At 38.9% G+C, this 20886-nt stretch overlaps 3 protein-coding genes and 1 long non-coding RNA gene across 7 annotated transcripts; all 4 read right to left on the bottom strand.

Moving 5' to 3' along the window:
* Positions 1-1124: 1124 nt before the first annotated feature.
* Positions 1125-3186, bottom strand: LOC137715363 (uncharacterized). Of its 3 annotated transcripts, none has more exons than XR_011065562.1 (7): positions 3054-3186; positions 2795-2888; positions 2565-2703; positions 2234-2474; positions 1870-2064; positions 1284-1415; positions 1125-1198 (listed from the first exon to the last, which is right to left on the bottom strand). It is a non-coding gene; the product is annotated as an uncharacterized lncRNA (long non-coding RNA). The 3 variants fall into 3 exon arrangements; XR_011065564.1 differs by having other exon boundaries at positions 2795-2879; positions 3054-3177; XR_011065563.1 differs by lacking the exons at positions 1125-1198; positions 1284-1415 and adding an exon at positions 1450-1743.
* Positions 3187-3295: 109 nt separating this feature from the next.
* Positions 3296-8302, bottom strand: LOC137715361 (putative disease resistance RPP13-like protein 1). Its single transcript, XM_068454658.1, has 5 exons — positions 4251-8302; positions 4073-4160; positions 3742-3996; positions 3531-3653; positions 3296-3409 (listed from the first exon to the last, which is right to left on the bottom strand). Exon 1 carries the CDS (start codon positions 8116-8118, stop codon positions 4306-4308), a length of 3813 nt encoding a protein of 1270 aa, XP_068310759.1. The 5' UTR covers positions 8119-8302; the 3' UTR covers positions 3296-3409; positions 3531-3653; positions 3742-3996; positions 4073-4160; positions 4251-4305.
* A 1091-nt stretch (positions 8303-9393) lies between these two features.
* LOC137715577 (nucleolar complex-associated protein 2-like) lies at positions 9394-12427 on the bottom strand. Its single transcript, XM_068454920.1, has 8 exons — positions 12329-12427; positions 11788-11986; positions 11001-11113; positions 10696-10906; positions 10410-10543; positions 10105-10199; positions 9893-10021; positions 9394-9809 (listed from the first exon to the last, which is right to left on the bottom strand). The coding sequence occupies exons 1-8, from the start codon at positions 12425-12427 to the stop codon at positions 9587-9589; spliced, it is 1203 nt and encodes a 400-aa protein (XP_068311021.1). The 3' UTR covers positions 9394-9586.
* Positions 10558-16510, bottom strand: LOC137715834 (putative disease resistance RPP13-like protein 1). Of its 2 annotated transcripts, XM_068455183.1 has the most exons (6): positions 12506-16510; positions 12157-12415; positions 11788-11986; positions 11199-11330; positions 11001-11113; positions 10558-10911 (listed from the first exon to the last, which is right to left on the bottom strand). In XM_068455183.1, exon 1 carries the CDS (start codon positions 16408-16410, stop codon positions 12559-12561), a length of 3852 nt encoding a protein of 1283 aa, XP_068311284.1. In that variant the 5' UTR covers positions 16411-16510; the 3' UTR covers positions 10558-10911; positions 11001-11113; positions 11199-11330; positions 11788-11986; positions 12157-12415; positions 12506-12558. The 2 variants fall into 2 exon arrangements, with proteins under 2 accessions (XP_068311284.1, XP_068311283.1); XM_068455182.1 differs by having other exon boundaries at positions 11001-11330.
* Between the last annotated feature and the right edge of the window lie 4376 nt (positions 16511-20886).

The following is a 20886-nucleotide window of genomic DNA, read 5'->3' as shown; positions in this document are numbered from 1 at the left end:
AGAATTTTGAGGTACATAAGAGGTACTCTAAACTATGGTCTATTTTATAATTTTGGTGAAGATGCAAAATTATTTGGTTATTCAGATAGTGATTGGGGAGGTGACCAAGATGAAAGGAAAAGCACAACTGGCTATGTGTTTTTTCTAGGATCAACAGCTTTCTCATGGACTTCAAAGAAGCAATCAATTGTTGCTTTGTCATCATGTGAAGCCGAGTATGTTGCTGTAGCCTCAACCGTGTGTGAGGCAATTTGGTTAAGAAATCTGTTGAAGTCAGTGTGTCATCCACAAGTGGAATCGACTGTGATTCACGTAGATAACGTGTCTGCAATCAAACTTGCAAAGAATCCTGTTCAACATGGAAGGAGCAAGCACATTGATACCAGGTTCCATTTTCTAAGGGACCATGTGAAGCAAAAGACAATTGAACTTGTCTACTGTCACACCAAGGAACAAGTGGCAGACATCTTCACAAAGCCATTGCCAATTGAAACATTCCGGCTACTGCGTGAAATGCTAGGAATGAAGGCGTTTTGATTTGAGGAGGTGTGTTGGAAATTCAAATCAAAATAGGTTGCTATTGTTGAAAATCAATGTCAAAGTTAGGCATTGAAAGTTAGGCAATGTTAGGTATGGTTGAATAAAAATTATTAGGTGCAATTAATGTGTTTTGTGTGGTAATAAATAATCTTAGTTTAATCATTTGGTTTGCTATAAATACCCAAGTTCTCAAGCATTGTAAATCATCCCATCCCATCCCACTTCCAATTGTGAAGAAGCTTGTAAGCTTTCTTATTCCAATAGTTTGTAAACCTTTTTCATATATCAAAGTCCAAGTGTTTTGCCAAAGCTTGTTGCTTCCTTTCTCTATTTCTTTCTTTGTCCAATTTTATTTGAGAGTGCAAAGTGAAAGAGGTGTGATAGAGTTTGTAAACTTATCACCCACATATTTTGGTATTGAGTTAGTAAACTGTCAAATACCAACATAGCTCCAGTGAGCTAAATGTTCAGCAAGCTCGTCTACAACAGAAAACACACATTCTCCTCAAACTCCCAAAAACAATAACAATGTAGTATTGAATTTGAAGAAGAGAAGAATGTCGACACTAAAATACACCTTCAGTACCAGTGGCGGGTCTGTTCAACTCTTTCATCTCAAGCATGTCCAAAAGCAGCATAGAAACCAGAATGAAAGTACCTGTCAAAGCAGCACTGTTATTAAGCGTTCTAATACACGTCAATCTGAGGGGAAAGTATCTAGCAGTTGGAACTAGATGGGCTACCCCATTAATTATTTGAGCTAGGGGATACGCAACAGCCCTAAACTCAGGTCCTGTGCCATAGGAAGAGACAGCTCCAGTCCAGAGCTCAAGACAGTTCATGAACTTCCACTCATAAACCTTTCGGAATGCTTTCTACAAAAGGCAAAGCAACACAAGTGAAATGCTAGATATATAGGGCATCTGGCACGTCTTAAACTAAATTCAATTTCCAGAATTAAAAATGAAAATGAGAAACTAGAATTTGAAACATGGAGGAAAAGCTAACATTGTTATTCAATGGTACCAAGAAAAACTTTTTTTTATTTTCAATGTAGTCAATGACTTCAAAAAAACTTTTACAGGCAGTTTATCTAGCCGCTCTTGCCACAAATAATTCATAGAGGTTAAGCTCTCTCTGTGGGGTAGGTAGTGTCATTAGCCTTTCCAATCATTCTTAAGTTCCACAAAGATGCAAGTTAGCCTACAAAAGACAATCCAATAACTAAACAAAAGGTAAACATTCATATTTCAAGGATATAGTACCTTAGTTGAATTACATTGATACATAAAGGAAGAACAGATTACACTCAAGTGTTCAACTGCTTACACTGAAATCTGTAGGCGCAGCAGCCAGCCACCGAGTCTAGTACTACTGGCATTCTAGCATGCAGTGCCAATAAGCTCTGCTCTCTTAATAGAGTTGAGAGTCCAGGAGGTTTTGAACGTCCATTTCCATCCAAAATTTTCAAACTTGATAGTCCAGTAGAGCTCCATTTGATAATCCGATCTTTACAGGTTTAGGCTGTTTGCTCAATGCATCAATGAAACCGATATATCTGTTAGTCTCTTCACATTTTCTTGACTTAGCATATAATTGAAATGAACCGTTAAAGAAAAAGACTGATCCCTAATATAACTGCAATAGAGAAAAGGCAAATCAAAGAGAGAAAAAGTGAGAGAAAGTAAATTACAATTTACATCTGATCTGCAATGTTCAACCGGTGAAATCCATAGCGCAACAACCAGCCTCTTTATCTAGTGACGCAACATACTGGCATTCAAGCAAAGCACTGCCATGAGGCACTATTCAACTGTTGTGCGCAAATGAGAGAAGTATGAAAAACCCTCTTCTCATGCAGGAGAATCATGTACATCCACCCCAAGTAGTTCCACAGTATCAGACTACAAAGAAGTCAGTCTCCTCGCATTCTACTGTAATTTCATTGGAATTAGACTCTGAAACTTGAATTTAAGTAGGAATATTGCTGAGGACAATCAATATAATAATAAATAAAAAATTACCTGGCTTCATCTTGAGAGTTGAGAGTTGAAGAGGTGAAGTGAAAGCTCATAGGATGGTGACTTCATCATCTATCTTTATGCAACGAATGCGAGATATGTTAACGAATCACAAGGTCGCCTACATATATAGTGAGTGAACCTGCAATGTTCATATAATTTTCTTTTCTTCGTTTATCGACTTGCTATGCGAGTCACACAACATCACACATGCTAATATATAGAAAACAAACCTCTGAGTCCAGATGCAACTTTGAATACTCTTGATTGCTCATGAAATCCACAACGGTGAGAAGAATGCTATAACCTCTCAGTTCCCTTGGATCACTTCCAGGAGATAAGATGTTCATAAGCGGCAACAATAGGCACAATTTCATTTAAAGTATGTGGTATATATTTTTCTTTAACTTATGTGGAATATATTTTTCTGTAGGGAGATTATGTGGATGCAGAGTTTTGATGAAAATGTAGGAAAAGAACGCAGAGCTTTACCTTCACACGTTTTATACCGTTTAATTCTGAATTGAACAGTAAAAAGCACATTTTCTCTCATATCCATTTCAATAGGATGCCAACTCAACTGCTTCCCTTTTTCATACCTAAGCTTAACAAGATACTCCTAAATTCAAAGATGAAATTATTATGGATACATTTATCTTAGAAAACAAGCAAATAGAACTTAAAACAAAAGAGAGTGTTTTGAATCGTTGGCTATAGATAATCCAACTAATTGATACATGTTTTAAATCGTTGGCTATACATTTATCAATTAGGATGCCAACTAATTGATACATGTTTTAAATCGTTGGCTATAGATAATCCAATCGTTACAATCCCAGAGTTGCCATCTGCATCAATAAAGCCGACAAATACGTCAGTCCCATAGTGTTGTCCTGACTGATTGCATAGTTGAATTACATTGTTACCGAAAGGAAGAACAAATTACACTCAAAGTGTTCAACTACTAACACTGAAATCTGTAGACGCAGCAGCCAGGCACCAAGTCTAGTACACTGGCATTCTAGCAAGCGGTGCCAATAAGCCATGCTCTCTCCAACCATTGTGTTTGCAGAGAAACATATATATATGCACCTACCACAAAATGACAGATGCGTTGAAAGATGAGTAAGCATTCCGCCATATGGAAACCACAGCAGTATATATATACACAAGTACGTACCTCAGTGTTTGGTGTAAGCTAACATCATTTTCCCTCCGATAATCCTGTCTTTGCAGTTCAATAGTTTTCTCTCTGGACCGACGAAGTCCCAGATACATTCAATCTTTATATAGCTGTTGACGAGAGCTGAGGTATAGAGGTCCCTGTCCCGTCAGGAATTGCGAGAGTGGGAGGTGTTGTAAGTCCATTTCCATGCAATAGATTTCAAACTTGACAGTCCAGAAAATCAGAGCACCATTGGATAATCCGATATACCTGTTTGTCCAAGCAGAAGATCAGAGTTATGTCGCAAACGAGACAAGTATGAGAAAAGCATCATCCAGGGTTTTACCTCTTGTCATGCAGGAGAATCATATATATCGACCCCCAAGTAGTTCCACAGTATCAGACTACAAATAATTCACTCCCCTCGCACTCTCCTGTAATTTCATCGGGATCAGACTCTGAAACTTTAATTTAAGAAGGAATATTGCTGAGGACAATCAATTTAATAATAAATAAAATAGTACCTGGCTTTTGTCTTGAGAGTTGAGAGTTGAGAGTTGGAGAGAGTGAAATGAAAGCTCACAAGATGTTGACTTCTTCATCTATCTCTATGCAAGGAATGCCAGCTACCTTCTCATACCTCTTCTTCAGATACCTCTTCTTCAGAGAAGGACAATTCCAGATTCTCAGACAAGAAAGAGATGCCGGAAAACCCTCTTTTGGCAGGAATTTGAGACTCTCGCACCATGTAATGTGTAGGTGTTGAAGAGAAGTGAGGTGCTCAAGTCCCTTTCCGTCCAAAGATTTCAGATTCGATACATGATAGATTTCGAGAGTGTGAAGAGTGGCAGGGAGCAGCTTTTCATTGAGCAACGTCTCCAGCGGATCCTTGTTTCCTGAGATCCAAAATTGTCGAAGAGAGACAAGCCCTTGCAATCCCCATTCCACTGAAGGCCTCAGTCTGTCACAGTCACTGATAGATAATGATTGTAGGTTGGGAGGCAAACCCCGTTGTGCAAATGACACCACATTTGGAAGCTTTTCTATCGTTAATCTTTGAAGGGCGGTGAGGGTGTGCATGCGGTCCGGCAACAACTTCAAACTCTTGCATTCACCGACAGAAAAAAAAGTGAGGTTGGGCAATCCCCCGTCGGGAAAAGAGACAAGATTTGGACAGAAACCGATAGCCAGGTAGTTGAGATGGCTGAGATTTTCATCTGCTCCTCCTTCAACGGAAAGGGATTCCAGATTCTGACAAGCACGGATAGAAAGAGATGAAAGGTTGGGGAAAATGCCCAAAGGGAACGACCTCAGAGAATCACAGCTCCAATCTAGTTGCAATGACTGAAGGGAACTCAATTTGGCCATCATCTCACGTGATAGGAATTCTAATTTCCCGCAACAGAATATATTGAGTGACGTCAGCGTGGTGGGCAGACCATTTGTTGGGAACGACAAGAGTGAGGAACAAAATGAAAGAGTCAAATGTTGAAGACGATTAGTGTTGTGCACCATTTGCGGCAACCACTCTGTCCCGCCATTAAAATTAGTTTCAAGCATCTGAAGCCACGGCAGCGTCCCCATCGGCAAATGTAGTACCTCACATCGACGGACCATAATTATCGCCAGGGAAGGAAGATGAGTGGGCATGTTTCCTCTCAGCTTCGGACATTCGTCTAAAATCAGCTCCTTAAGACGAGGAAAGTCTGGACTTTCACCTCCACTTGGAATCGGCAGCCATTCCTCCCATGTTGGCATATCCCTAAACTCTAGCTTCTCTAAAGATCGAAACGGTTGATATCCCCCGTAGAATTCATCACCAACACTCGTAACAAGTTCCATGCTTTCTACGTAGAGCTCTTTGAGAGCAGGTAGCCGACCAACTGGTGGCAGTGAACTGCAATTACTACAACCGCTGAGACGCATCACTTGTAGGTTGGGGAAGGACGAGTCTCCCACCCAATTCGGGAAACTGGTTCCACCATAAAATCTGATGGTTAGTTTCACCAAATTTACCGAAGGTTGTAGTCCTTCAAGTACCTGTCTCTCTTTTACGGAATCATGCAAAACGTTATAACCCCATTCCAAGTCTACCTCATTGAGATCATTCTTATCCTTCAGCAAGGCATCAATAGCTCTGACTACATTTTCCAGATTCAAGATAGAAATTTTCCCTCGAAGGTGCGACAACTCCCTCAGTTCTGCAATGCTTGACCCAGTAGATTTCCCCAACACAAAAGCTGTCAGTGTTCTCAAGCTTTTTAATCTACCCATATGCACAGGCATTTTTTTTATGCGAGTTCCGCCAATATCAAGATGACGCAAATGAATTAATTTCCTCATGTCTGCAGGCAGTTTAACAAGAGAAGAACAACCTAACAACAGTGTTTGTAAATTGTAGAGGGTACACACTGCATCTGGTAACCTTTTAATTCTCGTATAAGAGAGATCAATGTAGCGCAAGTGTATGTGATTACCAATGGAATCAGGTAAGTGAGTGATATTTCGATATCTTGACAATGATATTACCCGTAAATATTTTTGTGTTGGCAGAAAATCATCTTGAACCTTATTGCTTACATATACTTCGCCTTCCCTTGTGTCATATGGTGTTAAAGACACTGGCAAGAATGTGTGCAAAGACTTCACTCCATCTAATGGCTGAAATTTTGAAGATGTATCAAACTTTCCTCTCACATACGAGAAGTGGCGAACTCTTTTACGAGCTTCATGTGAAAGTTCCAGATCCAACCTAAAACAAAACTCTCCAGACACAAACTTAGCCAAGTCATTGATGAGATCATGCATAGTGAATCTGGGTTGATCCAATCTTGGTCTTTGAAACAATGATCGCGATAACAGTTCGTCAAAGTATCTTTCACCAACCTCCTCCATTGTATTCCCACTATCTGATTGTGGAATTAAACCTTCTGCCACCCATAGTAGAATTACAGTTTCCTTTTCCAATTCATAGCCCTTTGGAAAAATTGAGCAATAAGCAAAGCATCGTTTCAAGTAACTTGGAAGATAATGGTAACTCAATCTTAGAGAAGGAAGAACACTATTAGCTTGTGGTAGATCCCAAAGATTGCTATCCAATATGTGATTCCATTCCTTGTAGTCTAGGTTGCAACCTAAGAGACCCCCTAGTGTTTTTGAAGCTAAAGGCAAACCGTTGCACTTACGTGCAATTTTCTTACCAACTTCTTCCAAGTCTGGATGTGCACTAGAGTTTTCATTTCTAAACGCATGTTTTGCCAGTAACAACCAGCAATCATCGTCCGACAATTTTTCCAAGTCATGAATTGGAATAGCATTGCGCACGATGAATGCAACACATCTGCTCCTTGTTGTTACAATGACCTTGCTTCCCTTCGCCCCATAAGTGAAAAGAGTTCGTAGACGATCCCAGTCATCATAGCTCTCATTCCAAAGGTCATCCAGGACAAATAAAAATGGCTTTCCCCTTACTTGCTCCCTTAGTCGAATTTCAAGGGAATTCATATCTGAGACGTCCCTCACTTGTTCCCTCCTTACTTGTTCCCTTAGTCGAATTTCAAGGGAATTCATATCTGAGATATCCCTTGCTTGTTCCCTTGGTCGAATTTCAAGGGAATTCATATCTGAGATATCACAAGATTTCTCAGTGATTTGCTTAATAAGGGTCTTAATCACCCTCAAAGCATCGTACTGTTCGGAAACACAAACCCAAGCATGAATGTCAAAATGCTCTTTAACTTGTTCATCATTGTAAAGGAGTTGAGCAAGGGTTGTCTTACCAACCCCGCCCATTCCGACTATAGGGACTACAGAAAAATTACTGCTACTTTCATTGTCAGATAGCAGCAGTAGTTTTTTTAACTTTTCTTTATCCTTATCCCTACCATAAGGACAGAATCCTTCCTCAACTACAGAAGTTGTGGGAGTTCTTTGTGAAACATTGCGCCCAATACCTTCTCTAAGACCAAGGCAATTTCGCTGTTCTGCAAGGTGTTCTAACCTCTCAAATAACTCCTTTATCCTACCATTCATGCCTTTATAATTAAAAGGATTACGAGAGGTAGAAAGGAAGTTGCACACCTGGGTTTGCTTAGTCTGATCTTTCACCTCGTGACGCAAAGCTTCAGTATCGATCTCATCCACCAAGTCCTCCGCATAGAACACAGCATCTTTGAGATCGTTAAGCCACACCCCGACTGCAGGGTTGACAATCTGCTTCTCCTCTGCGTCGTTGAGCACTGCATGAAGTGTATTCAATGTCACCTTCAGTTTGTCCATGAGCGAATGGTTGAGTCTTCTTGCCCGGAAGAAGTCCACGAACTCTCCCGAAGCAATCTTTTCGCACAGCACCTGGATCGAACCGGAGAGCAAAGCCTGTCCAACCAAAGCCATTTTCTCTTGCTTGCAAAAGGAAGCTGGAAACTAGAAATTCCGTTTGAAATTTTCAGGTGAGGAAATAGCAAAAGCCTGTTTAGATTATATAGGTTAACTTTACTTCGTCAGTGGGGAGAATAATTTTCAGTCGACCTGACCACACACGTTAAGCATAAAGTGAGAATTGGTGATTGTGCTTTGGAGAAAGAATCCTTCTTTTTTTGGTTAATTAAAGTGAGACGAAATTTCAGAGAAGGATAAGCATCTATCTTTTTACCTTTTTTTTTTTTTTTTTTTCCAAGAGATTATATGGAAAAGTTATAAATGTGTTTTCTGGTGTATGTGTGTGTATATGTATGTAGTCTCTAGTTATTGAGGTATATAATATAGGAAAATGATCCGACGTGTCTGTTTATCGTATATCGTGCGGTAAGTTTTCTTTAAGTACTATTTATATTTGAATTTTAAATTTTAAATTTTAAATAATTTATAACCGCACGATGTACGTAAACAGACATGATTGCAGGTTCCTTATGATCCCTTCCGTACCATCAAGGGTGTGTATTTATAAACTTTGTGGGTCCCACTTTAAATTATATTTCAGAAAAGGATAAGCATCTATCTTTTTTTGTTTTTTTTTTTTTTTTTTGCTTTTTTCCGAGAGATTATATAGAAAATTTATAAATGTGTGTCTGGTGTATGTGTGCGTGTATATGGAAAAGTTATAAATGTGTTTCTGGTGTATGTGTGTGTATATGTATGTAGTCTCTAGTTATTGAGGTATATAATATAGGAAAATGATCCAACGTGTCTGTTTATCGTATATCGTGCGGTGAGTTTTCTTTAAGTACTATTTATATTTGAATTTTAAATTTTAAATAATTTATAACCGCACGATGTACGTAGACAGACATGATTGCAGGTTCCTTACGATCCCTTCCGTACTATCAAGGGTGTGTATTTATAAACTTTGTGGATCCCACTTTAAATTATATTTCAGAAAAGGATAAGCATCTATCTTTTTTTGTTTTTTTTTTTTTTTTTTGCTTTTTTCCGAGAGATTATATAGAAAATTTATAAATGTGTCTGGTGTATGTGTGCGTGTATATGTATGTAGTCTCTGGTTATTGAGGTATATAATATATATCCATCAAAGGTGTGTATTTATAAATTTTGTGGGTCCCGCTTTAAATTAACATGTTTATATCTTATTGATAACAGTTTGTAAATTTATTATACAAATTTGATCTATTTAGCATTATCCTTTCTTGAAATTATACTTTTACAAGAGGGAAAAAAAAAATTCAAATTAATCTCTTCACATTAATCAAACAGGAACTTCATGCATAACTTCCAAGTACGTACAACAAAACAGCTTTGACAAAACAATGGAGACTATCGGACGGGTGCACGAGAAACTTGGGTCTCTTCGGTCAGCCGTCTTTCTCTTCCTTGATCTTTTTGCTTGAGGTTTTGCATTCTTTTTTTATTTACTAGTAGAGCGTTTCGGCTTCTTGCTTTCCTGCTTCGAAGGAGCTGGTTTCTCCACTCCATCTTCGTCAGCTGAAGAGGTGTCCGCTAAAGACCCGTCTTCTTCGTCAGAGCTGAGTACCAACTCCTGAACAATATCTTCATCCATGGCTACTTGGTCCTGGCACTCAGTCTTTCGCTTCCTTTTCTTCTTTTTCACATCTTTGGGTGGTTCAGCTCTGAAAAACCAATAATAATGGTACAACACAAATAGCAAAAGTAAAATTGTATAGAAATCTAGAGAGAAAGAGAGTGACCATACTTGGAATCCTTTCCTGGTAACCAGGACGAACTAAAGGCAGCAATGCCTTCGTCGTCCCTGGTGTCATCTTCTTCCTCGCTTTCTCGTCCTTTACTTCCAAAGACAGATGAATGCTCGCCCACTAGAACACTGGAAGCAATTAGCATGTTAGAAAATGGAACATCAAACATGGTTCTGTGAAAATGAACTCAATAGACAACGCGATCTCAGACCTGGATTCCGACAACAAAGCATTTTTTTGTTGTGCTACTTCACGTAGAGTTGCAACGTGCTTCAACAGAGGGCTAACCCCTGACTTCTTCTCATCCTATAATAAGGACTTCAGTTTCTCCAAGATGATATCAAAATAGAACGAAATGAAGGCAAAGCGTTAAAGATATTTCAGATTAAAACAAAGTCTGATAATTCAATCATGAAAGATCCAAGAAATAGGCATTTGTGGTTATTGGCTGGTAACAATTTAGCAAACGTACATATAATACATTGATGGCAAAATCACATGAGAGAAGAAAATTACGGAAGGGCAGACGGCAGACCTCAAGGAAATACGCAGCTGCAGGATCATTTGGGAGAAAAGAAATTGACATACGCCTTTCATTTGTAAACTGACAATTAGCCTCGATCTGGGATATGGAAGAGCTGAAACATTAGCTATGTACAACAAGGTTTTCCAACATTTAAAAGATGTAATTATTAACAGATGAAAGAGTATTAAAAACTTCTTCAACCAATCGATAGTCCACACATCTCAAGCTCGGGCATGGGAGCAGAGCACATGTGGTCACTAGACACGCTACTCTAACCACGTACCTGACGAATGAGCTCCTTCATTGCTTTCCGAAACCTCTCAACCTTGGTGGATTTGCAGAAGGTACGCAATCGTACAGTTACTGGAATAAAAGACAACTCGGGGAAAGCAACAGAAAAGCTCGACTGAGCTAAATGTTCAGCAAGCTCGTCTACAACAGATAACACACACGCTTCCTGAATGCTCTGGTCTTCAGGGTTGGCTTGCTAACCTGAAAGAAAGATTTTCCTCAAACTCCTAAAAACAATAACAATGTAGTATTGAATTTGAAGAAGAGACAATGTCCACACTAAAATATACCTTCAGTACAGTGCGCAAATCAATAGCTTTGCCAACACCACCAGTGGTGGATCTGTTCAACTGTTTAATCTCAAGCATGTCCAAAAGCAGCATAGAAACCGGAGTGAAAGTACCTGTCGAAGAAGCAATGCGATTAAGCATTCTAATACACCTCAATCTGAGGGGAAAGTATCAAGCTGTTGGAACTAGACAGGCTACCCCATAAATTATTTGAGCCAGAGGATACGCAACAGGCCTAAACTCAGGTTCTGTGCCATAGGGAGAGACAGCTCTAGTCCATAGCTCAAGACAGTTCAAGAACTTCCACTCATAAACCTTTCGGAATGCTTCCTACAAAACGCAAAGCAACACAAGTGAATGCTAGATATATAGCGGCCTAGGGCATCTGGCGTGTTTTAAACTGAATTCAATTTCCAGAATTAAAAAAGAAAATGAGAAACTAGAATTTGAAACATGGAGGAAAAGCTAACATTTTTATTCAATGGTACCAAGAAAATCTAATTTTTTTTTTCAATGTTGTCAATGACTTCAGAAAAACTTTTACAGGCAGTTTATCTAGCGGCTCTTGCCACAAATAATTCATCGAGGTTAAGCTCTCTCAGTTGGGTAGGTAGCGTCATTAGCCTTTCTGATCATTCTTAAGTTCTACAAAGATGCATGTTAGCCTACAAGAGACAATCCAATAACTAAACAAAAGGTAAACATTCATATTTCAAGGATAATAGTACCTTAGTTGAATTACATTGATACATAAAGGAAGAACAGATTACACTTTTCAACTGCTTACAGTGAAATCTGTAGGCGCAGCAGCCAGCCACCGAGTCTAGTAATACTGGCATTCTAGCATGCAGTGCCAATAAGCGGTGCTCTCTTAATAGAGTTGAGAGTCCAGGAGGTTTGAACGTCCATTTCCATCCAAAGATTTCAAACTTGATAGTCCGGTAAACCAGAGCTCCATCTGATAATCCTATCTTTACAGGTTTAGTCTGTTTTGCTCAATGCATCAATGAAACCAATACATCTGTTAGTACCATCACATTTTCTTGACTTAACATATAGTTGAATTGGACTGTTAAAGAAAAAGACTGATCCCTAATATAAATGCAATAGAGAAGAGGCAAACCGAAGATAGAAAAAGTGAGAGAAAGTAAATTACAATTTACATCCGTCTGCAATGTTCAACCAGTGAAATCCATAGCACAACAACCGGCCTCCTTATCTAGTTACACAATGTACGTACTGGCATTCAAGCAAGCACTGCCATGAGGCACTATCCAACTGCTGTGCGCAAAAGTGAGAATTATGAAAAACCATCACTCAGGGTTTACCTCCTCTCGTGCAGGAGAATCATGTACATCCACCCCAAGTAGTTCCACAGTATCTGAATACAAAGAAGTCAGTCTCCTCGCATTCTCCTGTAATTTCATTGGAATTATACTCCGAAACTTGAATTTAAGTAGGAATATTGCTGAGGACAATCAATATAATAATAAATAAGAAATTACCTGGCTTTGTCTTGAGAGTTGAGAGTTGAGAGTTGGAGAGGTGAAGAGAAAGCTCATAGGATGGTGACTTCATCATCTATCTTTATGCAAGGAATGCGAGATATGTTTCTCCAATCTTTTCCCTTCTTGTTCCGATAACTCCTCTTCAGAGAAGGACAATTCTCGATACTCAGCCAAGAAAGAGACGCCGGAAAACCCTCTTTTGGCAGGAATTCGAGACTCTGGCACCATGAAATTTCTAGCTGTTGAAGAGAAGTGAGGTGCTCAAGTCCCTGCCCGTCCAACGATTTCAGATTTGAAAGTTGAGAGATTTTGAGAGTGAGAAGAGTGGCAGGGAGCAGATGTTCCTTGAGCAACGTCTCCAGCAGGTCCTTGTTTCCGGTGATTATAAATTCTCGAAGAGAGCCAAGTATTTGCAATCCCCACTCCTCTGAAGGCCTCAGTCTCTCACAATTTTCGATCCAAAATGCTTGTAGGTTGGGAGGCATACCCCCTTGTGCAAGTGACTCCAGATTTGGAAGATTTTGTAACCACAAATGTTGAAGGGCGGTGAGGGTGTGCATTTGGTCTGGCAACAACTTCATACTCTTGCATCCCCAGACTGAAAAGGAAGTCAGGTTGGGAGTGGGCAATCCTCCGTCAGGAAAAGAGACCAGGTTTGGACATCTCCGGAGAGACAGGTAGTTGAGATGGCTGAGATTTTCAACTGCTCTTCCTTCAACATAAAGGGACTCCAGATTCTGGCAACCATAGATACCAAGAGTCGAAAGTTTGGGGAAGATGCCCAAAGGGAACGACCTCAGAGAATCACAGCAATCCAATAAATGCAAAGACTTGAGGGAAGTCAGTTTGGCCATCATCTCACGTGACAGGAATTCTAATTTCTTGCAATCTTGTATTTCAAGTGACTTCAGCGTGGTGGGCAGACCATTTGTAGGGAACGACAAGAGTGAGGAACAAAATGAAAGAGTCAAATGTTGAAGACGATTAGTGTTGTGCACCATTTGCGGCAACCACTCTGTCCCACCAAGAAAATAAATATAAAGCATCTGAAGCGACGGCAGCGTCTCCCTCGACTCTAGTAACAATGACAGACTGGGACATCCGTTTATTGTCAGTTCTTCAAGAGATCGTCGTAAGGACTCCGTGTTCAGGGCATTACTGGCCCTGTTTTCATGTAGAACCTCACATCCATATACCGTAAGTTTTTTCAACAAAGGAAGACGAGTGGGCAAGTTTCCTCTCAGCTTCGGACACCTACGTAACATCAGCTCCTTGAGACGAGGAAAGTCTGGACTTTCATCTACACTTGGACTAGGCAGCCATTCCTCCCACGCTGGCATATCCCAAAACTCTAGCCTCTCTAAAGATTGAAACGGTTGATATCCCCCGTAGAATTCATCACCAACACTCGTAACAAGTATCATGCTTTCTACGTAGAGCTCTTTGAGAGCAGGAAGCTGACCAACTGGTGGCAATGAACTGCAATTACTACAGTTGCTGAGACGCATCACTTGTAACTTGGAGAAGGAAGAGTCTCCCACCCACTTCGGAAAACTGGTTCCGCCATACCACCTGATGGTTAGTTTCTCCAAATTTACCGAAAGTTGTAGCCCTTCAAGTACAAGTCTATATTTTGCGGAATCCTCGGAAACTTCATTACCCCATGCCAACTCTACCTCATCGAGATCTTTCTTATCCTTCAGCAAGGCATCAATATCACCGACTACATTTTGCAGATTCAAGATAGAAATTTTTCCTCGAAGGTGCGACAACTCCCTCAGTTCTGCAATGCTTGACCCAGTCGATTTTCCCAACACAAAAGCAGTGAGCGTTCTCAAACTTCTTAGTTTACCCATTTGCACCGGCATCTCTTTTATATTAGTCCCACTAATATCAAGATGACGCAAACAAATCAATTTCCTCATGTCTGCAGGCAATTCAACAAGAGAAGAACAACCCAACAACAATAGAGTTTGTAAATTGTAGAGACCACACACTGTATTTGGTAACCTTTTAATTGCCATATAAGAGAGATCAATGTAGCGCAAGTGTATGTGGTTACCAATCCAATCAGGTAAGTGAGTGATATTTTCATATCTTGACAATGAAAATGCCCGTAAACATTTTTGTGCTGGCAATAAATCATCTAGAAACTTATTGCTTATATATTCATGATCCCAGCCATAATATGGGGTTAAAGATACTGGAAAGAAGGTACGCAAACACTTAACTCCTTTTAATGGCTCAAATTTTGAAGCTATATCCAATTTTCCTCTCATATACGATAAGTGGCGAACTCTGTCTCGAGCTTTATGTGAAGTTTCCAGATCCAACCGACAACCTCTTTTAGGAGCTTCATGTGAAATTTCCCGATCCAACCTCAAACAAAACTCTCCAGATACAAACATAGCCAAGTCATTGATGAGATCATGCATGGTGAAACTTGGTTGATCCAATCTTGGTCTTTGAAATAGTGATCGCGATAACAATTCACCAAAGTATGTTTCACCAACCTCCTCTATTGTATTCTCGCTCTCCAATAGTGGAATTAAACCTTCTGCCGCCCATAGTCTAATTACATTTTCCTTTTCAAACTCATAGTTCTTTGGAAAAATTGAGCAAAAAGCAAAGCATTGTTTCAAGTAACTTGGAAGATAATGGTAACTCAATCTTAGAGAAGGAAGAATACTAGTATGATGTAGTGGATCCCAAAGATTGCTATCCAATATGTGACTCCATTCCTTGTAGTCTAGGTTGCAACTTAAGAGACCCCCTAACGTTTTTGCAGCTAGAGGCAAACCGTTGCACTTACGTGCAATTTGCTTACCAATTTCAACCAAGTCTGGATGTGCACTGGGGTTTTCATTTCTAAATGCATGTTTTGCCAGTAACAACCAGCAATCCTTGTCTGACAATTCTTCTAAGATGTGAATAGGAATAGTATTGTGCACGATGGATGCAACATGTTTATTCCTTGTTGTTACAATGACCTTGCTTCCCTTTGCCCCATACGTGAAAAGAGTTTGTAGATGATCCCAGTCATCATAGCTCTCATTCCAAAGGTCATCCAGGACAAGTAAAAACCTCTTTCCCCTTAGTTGTTCTCTTAGTCGAACTTCAAGGGAATTCCTATCTGAGATATCACAAGATTTCCCAGTGGTTTGCTCAATCAGGGTCTTAATCACCCTCAAAGCGTCATACTGTTCGGAAACACAGACCCAAGCATTCGTATCGAAATGCTTTTTAACTTGTTCATCATTGTAAAGAAGTTGAGCAAGAGTTGTCTTACCAACCCCGCCCATACCGACTATAGGGACTACAGAAAAATTACTGCTACTTTCATTATCAGATAGCAACAGTAGATCTTTTAACTTTTCTTTATCTCGATCCCTACCGTAGGGACAAAATCCTTTCTCAACTACAGAAGTTGTGGGAGTTCTTTGTGAAACATTGCGCCCAATATCTTGTTTAAGACCAAGGCGATTTCGCTGGTCTGCAAGGTGTTCTAACCTCTGAAATAACTCCTCTATCCTACCATTCATGCCTTTATATTTAAAAGGATTAAGAGAGGTAGAGAGGAAGTTGCACACCTGGGTTTTCTTAGTTTGATCTCTCACCTTGCAACGCAAAGCTTCAGTATCGATCTCATCCACCAAGTCCTTGGCGTCAAACACAGCATCTTTGAGATCGTTAATCCAGCTCCCAATATCTGGGTCGACAATTTGCTTCTCCTCTGCGTCGTTGAGCACTGCATGAAGTGTCGTCAATGTCACCTTCAGTTTGTCCATGAGCGAATGGTTGAGTCTTCTTTCCCGGAAGAAGTCCATCAACTCCCCCGAAGCAATCTTATCGCACAGCACCTGGATCGAACTGGAGAGCAAAGCCTCTCCAACCAAATCCATTTTCTCTTGTTTGCAAAAGGAAGTTGGAAACTAGAAATTTCGTTCCAAATTTTCAGGTGAGGAAGTAGCAAAGCCTGTTTAGGTTATATAGGTAAACTTAACTTCGTCAGTGGGGAGAATAATGTTGTGGACAATAATTTTCAGTCGATCACACTGGTTCCAACATTTCTCAGTATGCTAAAAAAAGCATTTATTCTTACAAAAGCATCCAATTATAAAGGCTCTTATTCTTAAATAAAGCATCTAATTTTAAAGGCTTTTATTCTTAAAAAAGTATCCAAATTATAAAAGCTTATATCCATTATTCTCCATTATTTTTAACCCAAATGCTTAACTTATGGCTTGTTGATGCTAGCCTACGAGGCTTTTATCTCATCTGCTCTCTTTGCCTTCTTTTCCATCTCCTGTTTGATCTTCATTTTCGGTAACTGATTCCACACCGGTTGCAGACAGACTGCACAAAAAAGAGCATCCAATTTTAAAAGGCTTTTATTCTTAAAAAAAAAAATCCAATTTTAAAGGCTTTTATTCTTAAAAAAAGCATCCAAATTATTAAAGCTTAAATGTGTCAAGCTCATCCATTATTCTTGAAATCCCCCGTAGCCTCTCCGGGCTCGGAATAAGTTGATAACTGTAGTTTACCACCGGTTACTTCCTTTTTAAAGAAAAAAAATATATATGCTTCACTTAAGGCTTATTGATGCTAGCCAACAAGGCTTTTATCTCATCTGCTCTCTGTCTTCTTCTTCTTTTCCATCTCCTCTTTGATCTTCATTTTCGGTACCTGATTCTACACCAGTTGCCGATAAAGTGACTGTAAAAAAAAAAAAAAAAAATAGCATCGAATTATAAAGGCTTTTATTCTTAAAAAAGCATCCAAATTATTAAAGCTTAAAATGTCTCAAGCTCATCCATTATTCTCCAGTATTCTTAACCCAAACCCAAATGCTTAAGCCTTTTATTCTTAAATGAAGCATCGAATTTTAAAGGCTTTTATTCTTCAAAAAGCATCCAAATTATTAAAGCTTAAAATGTCTCAAGCTCATTCATTATTCTCCATTATTCTTAACCCAAACCCAAATGATTAAGGCCTATTGATGATAGACAACAAATAACTCATGTTTAACTCACATCACCACATGCGTCACAATGTATCAGAAAATAAACTATTAGAACTAGACAAGTGTCGTTATTGGATTCGAACTCAAAATATAATTATCATGCATTTCTCTCTAAATAATAAAAGAAAATAAGAAATGAGTGGGTGCAAAATGACATATTTGAGTGCTAATAGTAATTCCTCTTTTTTTTTTTCCCGCTCAGATATGTGATTGAAATCCAACATGTGAATAGCTTAATCAAATGTTGATCAGCATCCAAAACATAACTAATTGGGACATGAACTTCTAACTTTGTATAAATTAGTCTTTCGATTTAGGAAAGTTCCATCCCCCTCCATAAAAATGTTGTCATAAGTTGGGATATTTTTGTCTAACAGATACAAACTTGCAATTCTACTTTTATAAGAGGGAAGAAAAAAACTGCAAATTAATCTCTTCACATTGATCCAAAAGGAACTTCATGCATAACATTCAGGTACGTACAACAAAACAAACAGCTTTGACAAAACTGGTTTTCATAAGCTCTTCAATACACCATTCTCATAACTTCTGTTGAAAAGAAAAAGGATTGACAAAAAATGGAGACTATCGGACGGGTGCACGAGATACTTGTGTCTCTTCAGTTACCACCCGTCTTTCTCTTCTTTGACCTTTTTGCTGCATTCTGTTTTGATTTATTTGTAGAGTGTTTCGGCTTCTTTGTTTCCAGCTTCGAAGGAGCTGGTTTCTCCATTTCATCTTCTTCAGCCGAAAAGGTGTCACTTTAAGACCCGTCTTCTTCATCAGAACTGAGTACCAACTCCTGAACAATATCTTCATCCATGGCAACTTGGTCCTGGCGCTCAGTCTTTCTCTTCCATTTCTTCTCACATCTTGGGTGGTTCTGCTCTGCAAGGCCAACAATGTTACAACACAAACACCAAAAGTAAAATTGTAAAGAGATCTAGAGAGAGAGAGAGAGAGAGAGAGAGAGAGAGAGAAAGAGAGTGAGGGACCATACTTGGAGTCCTTTCGTGGTAACCAGGACGAACTAAAGACAGCAGTGCCTTCCTCGTCCCTGGTATCATCTTCATTGCTTTCTCGTCCTTTACTTCCTAACACGGATGAATGCTCGCCCATAAGAACACTGGAAGCAATTAGCATGTTAGAAAATGGAACACTAATTTACTAAACATGGTACTGTGGAAATGAACTCAATAGACAACGCGATCTCAGACGTGGAATATTCCGACAACAAAGCATTTCTTTGTTGTGCTACTTCACGTAGAGTTGCAACGTACTTCGACAGAGGGCTAGCCCCTGACTTCTTCTCATCTTATGACAATATACAAGGACTTCAGTTTCTCCAAAATGATATCAAAATAAAACGAAATGACAATGTACAACGATTTTGTTAAAGACACTGATAGACATGACACTGAAGTCCAACAATGACTCGTCCTCTTCATTAGGGAATGACTAGTACTCAATTTCCCATGTTCTTTAATGGCGTTGCACCAGGAATCAACCATTTCACTTGTAACAACTTCTTTAGATTGTTTCTTTTTCTTTTGTGTAACATCACCGTCTTCGTCTGCTTCTATCTCATCATCTTGTGTTTCAGATTCTTTCATGTTAGCATCATTAACTTCGTGACTTAAAGTCCGATTCCAGAAAGAAACGCAAATGGTCATGTTCTTATATAATCAAGCAAAAGGTTACTCATTTAACCTAACGAGAAGGTAACTTTTATATTTTATATAAAACACTCATTGTCAACTAAAATCTTAAGAAATTACCGGTTTAACCATTTAATTAAAACAGAACATAAATAAGAAATATGAGGCAGAAATGTAATTTCACACAACCAAATTTTGCTGTGTTTATTTTTTCAAAGCCTATACGTAATCCTAACATATCTCTAATTAAAAAAAAAAAAAAAAAAAAAAACTTCTCACTGTCACATTCTCTATCACTCTCTTCCTCTCTCCTTCTATTTCAAACAAAAAAATATAAAAAAATTCACACACTTTGTGTGTGTGCGCTCATATGCTAGTTTTATATAAGCAAAAGGTAACTTGTATAATCAAACAAATGGTAACTCCTATATTTTATATAATCAAGAAAATAGAAGGTATAAATTGACGCAATTTACAACGTTTTAGTACTATTTTAGAAAATTAAAACGCCATAATTCATTCTGAAAACGACTCAAAACCTAAAGTAAAAAGGTAACTTGTTTGGGTTTGGGCTTGTAATAAACGAGATTTTGGGCTAGGATTGGACTCTGGAGTCCCCACATATAAGCTTTTGGGCTGGTGGGCTTCAAGTTTAGTTCGCCGTTGATACCGAGGGTGAACACGTGAAGAGTCGCGTGCGTAAACGCCCCCAAGAAAATACAGCCAAATTACCGACTCGGTGACTCCCCTGTGGGTCCCGCTCCCTGATCCGCGCTCTGAATATTGACGAGTGTTTGGAGTAGCTTCACTACACGACACAAATCCCATGCAATGGTTCAACCATCCCATTAATTGTAACCGAAATAAAAAAATCATCTCCTTCAAAGTTTAAATTCCCCTCCTATTTGAACAGTTATAATTAAATTACATCAATATTATGTGTTTATTTTTTTTTAGAGAGAGAAATTAAGACAAGAAAAAAGTGAGATCAGAAAGGAGAGAAGGGAAGAATATTTGAAGGGGAAAAATCGTATTATTCAAAAGAATGCAACTTCTATTCGTCTGCATTTACCCCAAAAGAATGCGTTGGAATGCAACTTTTATTCATCTCCAGTTGTAATGTTCGTTAAATAAACCATCTTTTCGGATATTTTTTTTGTAAATTATGAGATGTGATGGTTCATGGTTGGACTCTTTTCTTAATGATTTAAAAAATTAATTAATTGTCAACCACTACATCATATAATCTATAAAATATGATATAAAAAAGGTCTATCTAACATCATTATGAGAAATTTTTAGTTGTGAACGGAATACAAGTGGTACACCATGTGTTTTAATAAGAGTGGGGGGAAATTTTATTTTTTAAGTTATTAACTTTTTAGCACACAAATCCCATCATTTGCATAATGACATGTAGTGTACCACTCCGTATACCGATCACACTAAAAAATCTCTTCATCATTCTAACCAGATACTGGAATTGCATGCCAAGTGTTTCATCGTGTCAGTTCAATTTCATCAGGTGACAAGCATCCATGCATATGCATGTGAGCATTGTGGGGCCAACTCTGGTGACTAGTTTCACTCACTTTATGCATATGCATGAGAAGACGACGACACACACAGGTGTGTGTATTGATTAAAAGCCATAGTGTGTTTTCTGTGTTGGAGTGCCTCTCAGAGAGAAAAAGCAC

Source organism: Pyrus communis, chromosome 14 (genome assembly GCF_963583255.1).
Source record: "Pyrus communis chromosome 14, drPyrComm1.1, whole genome shotgun sequence".
In the NCBI taxonomy this organism is placed as follows: domain Eukaryota; kingdom Viridiplantae; phylum Streptophyta; class Magnoliopsida; order Rosales; family Rosaceae; genus Pyrus; species Pyrus communis.
This window is presented reverse-complemented; position numbering and strand designations above follow the sequence as displayed.

What these genes read in the sequence shown, in the direction of transcription:
- LOC137715834 (XM_068455182.1), bottom strand. Translation starts at nt 16,410, where the DNA reads ATGGATTTGGTTGGAGAGGCTTTGCTCTCCAGTTCGATCCAGGTGCTG.
- LOC137715361 (XM_068454658.1), bottom strand. Translation starts at nt 8,118, where the DNA reads ATGGCTTTGGTTGGACAGGCTTTGCTCTCCGGTTCGATCCAGGTGCTG.
- LOC137715577 (XM_068454920.1), bottom strand. Translation starts at nt 12,427, where the DNA reads ATGAAATTACAGGAGAATGCGAGGAGACTGACTTCTTTGTATTCAGAT. An exon ending in ATTCTCCTGCACGAGAGGAG is followed by an intron (nt 11,987 to 12,328) that starts GTAAACCCTGAG and finishes TGAGCAAAACAG; the next exon opens with ACTAAACCTGTAAAGATAGG. An exon ending in CTGCGCCTACAGATTTCACT is followed by an intron (nt 11,114 to 11,787) that starts GTAAGCAGTTGA and finishes CTTCTTCGACAG; the next exon opens with GTACTTTCACTCCGGTTTCT.